The following is a 6799-nucleotide window of genomic DNA, read 5'->3' as shown; positions in this document are numbered from 1 at the left end:
CTGACGACACAAGGCGTGCGTGCGGGGCGCCGGGCGGGGCCGGGCGGGGCTCCGGGGCCGCGGGCAGAGCTGCTTCCCAGGCCCGCGCGGGCACTGGCGCTGCAGTCCTGGAATACTAAACTCAACTCGTTGATCCAAGAAATGACGCCTGTACCAATGGCTCCCCACCGCAGGGGCGCTTACTTCCCTTGTTTTCAAATGCAGCTGTGTCTGCAAGCCTCTCCCCTAGTTGCAAGGGTCTTACATTCAAGGGCAGGGTGGATCGTCAACCTTAATTGGCTGTTTAAGAGAGATGGCTATACCACTTCCACCTAGTAATGTCAGTGTTGAAGACAACTGGAACCCTGTGCAAGGGGTATCGGAAATGGCACAACTGTAAAGTCTGGCTGTTACCATGACTGGGCAATTACACTTGTGGCACATACCCAAGAGAAATGAGAGCATGCCCATCCAAAAACCTGCAAAAGTGCACAGCAGCACTACTTGCAATAGCTTAAGACCCAAATGTTCAATAAATATATTGATAAATTATACATCAAGTACAATACATGGACGAACCCTGAAAGTACTGTCATAAACCAGAGCCAGTGGGCCACATCCTGTGATGTTTCTTGAGATGTCAACAGGCCTATCTATAGCTAAGTAGTTCCTTAGGGCTGAGAGTAACAGCTAAATCATTGCCAAGGTTCCTCTCTGTGGTGATTACAATGTCCTAAAATTGATTTTAGTGATAGATTCCTAACAGTATACTAAGATCCACTGCACTGTGGTGAACTGGTGTTAAATCTCAATGAAGTGGCTGGAAAAAAATTTCAGAACTCCATGTTTTAATCCCATCGCATGCAAAAAAGCAGCAAGACTTTCAAAACAGCATGTTTCTGACTCAAATTAATGACAGAACAGAATAATCTATTTTTAAATTCTAATCAGAAAACTTGTTTTATCACTTGATATATTTAGTAATAAAGACAACCAACATTCTGCTTTTACTTTTACTTAGATTTATTTTATCCTGAATTTACTCCCGGGCCATAAGTTTTTGTTTCTTCAGTTTCTTCTGAGATATCTGGGGAAAGAAAATAAAAATGACTATTAAATTTCCTGAAAAACATCCACACTACATCTTATTGAAAGTTGGTAATAAGAGAAATCATAGGAGTTCTTAACCATTCCCCCCCCCCCCCCACCTTTCTTATTTTTACTGTATCTAGGAGAACACACTGTGGTAATCATTTCATAGTATACTTAAATCAAGCCATCATGCAGCATACCTTAAACTTTACAATGGTATGAGGCAATTCTCAAAAACATCACTGACTTGTCATCATTTACTGAATATAGGCTTATTAGATCTGAGGGGCATTTTTGGAAGTGGCAGTGGACATGTAGGTGGGACTATCAGCAGACAATCAGTTCGGATGTACCGAATGGTCCAAAGTTACTATTCAGCATCAATCAAGAAACAAATGAGATCCACGAAAGTACAAATTAAATACAAGGTTGCTGGTTGCTCAGAACAGTTTCCTTTCATGGTTATTCCAAAGGTGTCCTAAGTTAGTCATCACAGCAACCACACATCTACACACAACGGAAACTGAGCGAAGACTAAGAAATTTACCTTTTTCTTCTGTGCAACCTCCTCTTCTGGTTTAGGAACAATCTGCTCCTTTTCAGTGAGGATCATCTCAATGTGGCAGGGAGAGCTCATGTATGGGTTAATCCGCCCATGAGCTCTGTAGGTTCTACGCCGCATCTTGGGAGCTTTGTTCACCTGAATGTGCTCAATGACCAGAGAGTCTACATCTAAACCCTGGGAAGAAGGGAGAAGGAACAAGAAGGAACCAGTAAATCTTTATCTTAACACCATCTATGGAAAATTAAGTTCCTGCCTTAACAAACTTTTTTGAAAAGCAATCCTTAAGAGTTTAAGCCGAGTATCAGTTCAAGCAGTTACTTTAAACTTGGTTCTAAATGTCCTTCCTTAAATTAAACCTAAGTACCAAAACTCAGTGCTATGCTAAGTGCATGTTAAAGATCACCAAGAGTGTTAATTTCTAAGCTTTGATGATAAACAAGATTTTGGCAGCATGGCTTAGCAGCTGAAACGATTATATAACCAGTCCTGGCTGGTGTGGCTTATTTGGTTGGGTATTGTCCTGTGCACCAAAAGGATGCCAGTTTGATTCGTGGTCAGGGCACATGCCCGGGTTTTGGGCTCAATCCCAGGTGGGGGTGTGCAAGAGGCAACAGGGATCCATGTTCCTCTCTCCCACTCCCTTCCTCTCTAAAAACCTATATATAAATATAAAAAAGGCTAAGATAAGAGGCTAAGCAACCTAGCTATGACACACACTGACCACCAGGGGACAGATGCTTGATGCAGGGTGCCCTCTTCCACTCTGGGACCCCGGGGGGATCCTTGGGTTGTCGGAGAGCCAATTTCAGTCTGATCCCCGCAGGCCAGGCTGAGGGACCCCACTGGTGCACGAATCCCTGCACTGGGCCTCTAGTAAATATACAGTAAGTGGCCAGATTATTATGACCACCCCTTCATTGACACTTCCAAAAATACTGAATATTGAAAATTTCCTAAGCAAATACTCTTAAGGTTTTATTATTATTATTTGCCTAACTAATTCACTTCATTGTACTGATGGGGTGGACACAATAATCTGGCCACTCAGTGTATATATACTAGAGGCCTGACGCATGAAATTGAGCAAGGGCCTCCGCTTCAGCCCTCCGCCCGCTGCGGCTTTGGCTTTATCCGGAAGGATAGATGTCTGCTCTAATTAGCATATTACACTTTTATTATTATTATAGAAGATGTAAATAAAAAGGGGGTTATAGCCAGAGACCCACATTTTTAATTCTGGCCCAGATTTCCAAATACTAAAGGGGAATAGACAAACCTATTTTGTTGACTAGTTTTAACTTCTAAATGAAATTTAACATCTCTCCATTAAGAATGTAGGCAATAGCCTGGCCGGCGTTGCTCAGTGGTTGAGCATCGATCTATGAACCAAGAGGTTATGGTTTGATTCCAGGTCAGGGCATATGCCCAGGTTGCAGACTCAATCCCCAATGTGGGTTGTGCAGGAGGTAGCTGATCAATAATTTTCATCATTGATGTTTCTCTCCCCCCGTTCCTTTTAAAATATATTTTAAAAATATATTTTTTAAAGTGTTGGCAATAAACCACATTAACCATTACTAAAGCAACCACTTTGATAACTAAATATTTGTTTCTTTGCAATAGTGTCTTAATTGTTTGTATAGTAAGTCTGGACAACATTAACTGGACAACCACCTAAGTTGGATACATATAAAGGTGTTAATGCGTTGGGTACCTTAAGTTCAGCATTGCTCTCCGCATTTTTAAGCATGTGCAGCAAAAATTCAGCACTCTTTTTGGGCCACCGACCCTGTGTCCAGCCCCACTGTTTTGCCTAAAGAAAACAAAGAAAGGCTATTAGTTCCGATTTAAATAAAGTTACAACCACAATTAATTTATGGCAGCTCTCCCTCCTGGGAGCATACCCACACCTTTCCTCTTTTCCTTCTTCTTCCCCTGCAGGCAAGCATCTCCTAAACTGAGGGACCCCACGGAGACTTGCAACCAGGGAAGCAATAGGCGGCAGCAGCTTGTCCTGGGCCAAACCCCTAAACTTGTCTCCAGGCCCCATGTTCTGTCTCTCCAGTGAGCTGACCACAGCGCTGCCTTGGCTCACTCCTTTCCCGTAACATTTCTAGGGAGCAAAGCAGCACCCCCTCGTCTCTCCCGTTGCTACTTCTGTCCTAAGCCATTCCCTGCTTTAGTAAACATACTCTCAAAATCACAAACAAAAACACACAATTTATTTCATTCACTTCAAGGTTGCTCAGAACATGGTTTTTTTCACGGTCAATCCAAAGGTGTCCTAAGACTGTCATCACAGCAACCAGAAACAGCCTGATGGAAGACCTTAGCCGTTTCAATCCCCTCCAGTCATTTTCCCTTACAACCTGTCTTTTCAAACAGCAACCATCCATGCTCACCTGGGCGCACCTACCAACGCCGCCGTTGTAGCGGCGGAATGGCACGCACTGCTTCTTTAGGGTGACGTCCTTCAGGTACTTGGTGGCCTTGCGAATATGCATGCCCTTGATGGCCTGGGCAGTTTCACGCGTGTTCTAAATAGGAAACACACCGGGGGTTAACCATGCGAAGGCATCACCATTTCCAAAGCAAGCATGAAGTTCTCGAATCCCCAAGGTGTCAACAAGACAGTCACGACACGCTCATGACCGGCACCCAGAAGGCAGCTGCTCAGAATTGATTGGTTTTCATGGTAAATCCAAAGGTGTCCTAAGAAAGACATCACTGCAGCTGCCTTCTCAGGACATGGTGTCAAAGAAAAACTCCCTGCAGCACCCACACGACTCCTAGAGCACAACGGGAGGCACATACCTTGAAGTGGACGCGGAGGTTGGAGCCCCTTGACTTGCATGCTAAAACACAGAGGACACTGCGGTTACCTTCGGGTTGTCCCGTTTCTCTTACCCCCAAATAAGAAACGCACTAAGCGCTGTTCACTTACATTTCGTGGGGTTTTCTGGGTCTAGCGAATAGCGAACCATCTTCAGGGGTCACCTGCGGGGAGGACGGAGCAACTGTCAGGACGCGGACGCACAGTCCCCTACAGCCACAGTCTGCACTAAGCGCCGCCAGCAGCTGCTCAGAGAACCGCTGTTTTCACGGTGAATCCAAAGGTGTCCTAAGAGGTGCCACCATCGCAGCCACGCTTTCTTCCCTCCGGCCTCCCGGTGACTGCAGGCCGCAGTGCCGGCACCACGGCCTGCGCCAGCCCCCTTGCTCTCTGGACGGCAACCAGCCCGTTTCGGTGCAACGAGGGCTCCCTCGGGCGCAAGGACACGACGCCCCGGGGCGGCAGACCCTAGCCGCCACCCTCCGCAGAAACCCCCTTCACTCGCACAGCTTCACACAGATGCCGCGTTTCCACGCTTCTGTGCTGCCACCAACGTGGCACGCAGCGAACTTGAAAGACTCCTCTAAAACGAGGAAAGCTTCGACCCGACTCCATTCCCCGCCCTCGCCGCCCCCCAATTTTCTGAGGCGACCACTCACCGCGGGACACTGGACCTCCGGAGTAAGAGGCGGCACCGACCACGGCCTACCCGTGCTCCCAAAGCCTCCAACCCCTCCCATCGTACCCCTTTTCGAGCCGCACGGCCCGGGCGCCAAGTCGGGCGCTCCGATACTTCCCCCCGCACAGGGGGACACTGCCTTCAGCGAGAAATCAGTAACCGCGAGAGTTCTCTACTCAGGGGCCTCAAGAATGGCGCCCCGAAGGCCAGGATGGCGGTGATAACCGGAGGATTCAACTCTCGGAGAGAGACGCCGAAGAACAACTCACCTATGGACGCTTTGGAGAAGAGAAAGAGCGGAGGCTCTTGGGAGATTTCATGAGAACTCAATGTCTCGCGAGATTCTCACCCAAAGAAACGAGATTTGAAGAGGGAAGGAAGGAGGAGGAAGACTAAGGGAGTGTGAAATAAGTTTTAGAAGACCTTAAAACGAAATGTCTCATTAGGGACTATCTCAAAATTCTGCCTTTTTTGACCCAGAAATAAAGTTAGGAATTTTAAATATTACTTAAAGCAGGTTTGTAGTTCTAGGACAGGATCACGTATTATTACATATAGACAAGACATTTATTCAACATTCGTTAAGTTTGATTATGTGATCATGTATCCCTGAAAGTGATTTGTAATTAATTGGACAATTAAGAAGATGCAAAGGATGGAATGTAATTACGGTAATAAAAAAAATTCACAGGATGAGAATATCACCCAGTCTCTTGACTTGCGGTGGTGAACACACAATACAATATACAGAAGATGCATTCTAGAACTGTATACCCGAAACCTATATAATTTTACTAACCAATGTCACCTCAACAAACTTAACAACAAAAAAAATATCACCCAGTCAATTGTACTGCAACCTGTGTAAAGAATGTGCTAACTGGTCCGGTTGACGTAGCTCAGTGGTTGAACATGGACCTATATGAACCAGGAGGTCACAGTTAGATTCCCCATCAGGGCACATGCCCGGGTTGCAGGCTCCATCCCCAATAGGGGGCATGCAGGAGGCAGCCAATCAATGATTCTCTTTCATCATTGATGTTTCTATCTCTCTCTCCCTCTCCCTTCCTCTCTGAAATCAGTAAAAACTATATTTAAAAAAATAAAAAGCTTACTAAATTCAAGATACTATTTCAGTACTTTTCAATCAGATGCATTTCTTTCATTAACCTGTAGGACAACAGTAGAAAGAGATATTACTATTATTTCTATTCTATAAATGATGAAGTTGAGGCACAGAGAAATTAAGGGGTTTCCCCCAAAGTCCCACAGCTCAAAAGTGACATCTGGAAGCAAAGACAAGCCCCAGTGATCAAGTCTGTCATCACTAGGCATTCCGGCCTCACCCTTGCCTTGTCTTCTCTGTACTTCTAAGTTCTCAAGCCAGAAGGCTAGAAAACAATTTCTCTTTTTCTTGTCTTGGCACACATAAGCACTTAAACTCTGTTATTACTGCCAGAGTCTTCTAAGTGGTCTTCTGGCCTTTATTTTTCCACACTCTAATATATCCTCCATATTGCTGACAGAATCATTTTGCTAAAACAGCTGCCAAAATGATCACGTCATTTTTCAGGTTCTATTTTTTTTTATGTGGTTCCTGTTCCAAATTCCTGGGGATGACTTAAGAGCCTTCTATGATCTGTCCTGTGCC

The 6799-nt window shown here is 45.3% G+C and overlaps 1 protein-coding gene across 3 annotated transcripts; it reads right to left on the bottom strand.

Moving 5' to 3' along the window:
- Positions 1–981: 981 nt before the first annotated feature.
- LOC102758094 (60S ribosomal protein L17) lies at positions 982–5516 on the bottom strand. 3 transcript variants are annotated; one of them, XM_006763639.2, is made up of 7 exons: positions 5418–5516; positions 4581–4633; positions 4451–4491; positions 4039–4173; positions 3351–3449; positions 1619–1810; positions 982–1066 (listed from the first exon to the last, which is right to left on the bottom strand). In XM_006763639.2, exons 2-7 carry the CDS (start codon positions 4618–4620, stop codon positions 1019–1021), a joined length of 555 nt encoding a protein of 184 aa, XP_006763702.1. In that variant the 5' UTR covers positions 4621–4633; positions 5418–5516; the 3' UTR covers positions 982–1018. The 3 variants fall into 3 exon arrangements, with proteins under 3 accessions (XP_006763702.1, XP_006763703.1, XP_015419322.1); XM_006763640.2 differs by lacking the exon at positions 5418–5516 and adding an exon at positions 5129–5176; XM_015563836.1 differs by lacking the exon at positions 5418–5516 and adding an exon at positions 4255–4348 and having other exon boundaries at positions 4581–4632.
- Between the last annotated feature and the right edge of the window lie 1283 nt (positions 5517–6799).

This window comes from Myotis davidii, unplaced genomic scaffold (genome assembly GCF_000327345.1).
Source record: "Myotis davidii unplaced genomic scaffold, ASM32734v1 scaffold378, whole genome shotgun sequence".
NCBI lineage: Eukaryota > Metazoa > Chordata > Mammalia > Chiroptera > Vespertilionidae > Myotis > Myotis davidii.
The sequence above is the reverse complement of the archived record's forward strand: the minus strand, read 5'-3'. Positions and strand labels throughout refer to the sequence as shown.

What these genes read in the sequence shown, in the direction of transcription:
- LOC102758094 (XM_006763639.2), bottom strand. Translation starts at nt 4,620, where the DNA reads ATGGTTCGCTATTCGCTAGACCCAGAAAACCCCACGAAAT. An exon ending in CCCAGAAAACCCCACGAAAT is followed by an intron (nt 4,492 to 4,580) that starts GTAAGTGAACAG and finishes TCTGTGTTTTAG; the next exon opens with CATGCAAGTCAAGGGGCTCC. An exon ending in ACCTCCGCGTCCACTTCAAG is followed by an intron (nt 4,174 to 4,450) that starts GTATGTGCCTCC and finishes TTTCCTATTTAG; the next exon opens with AACACGCGTGAAACTGCCCA.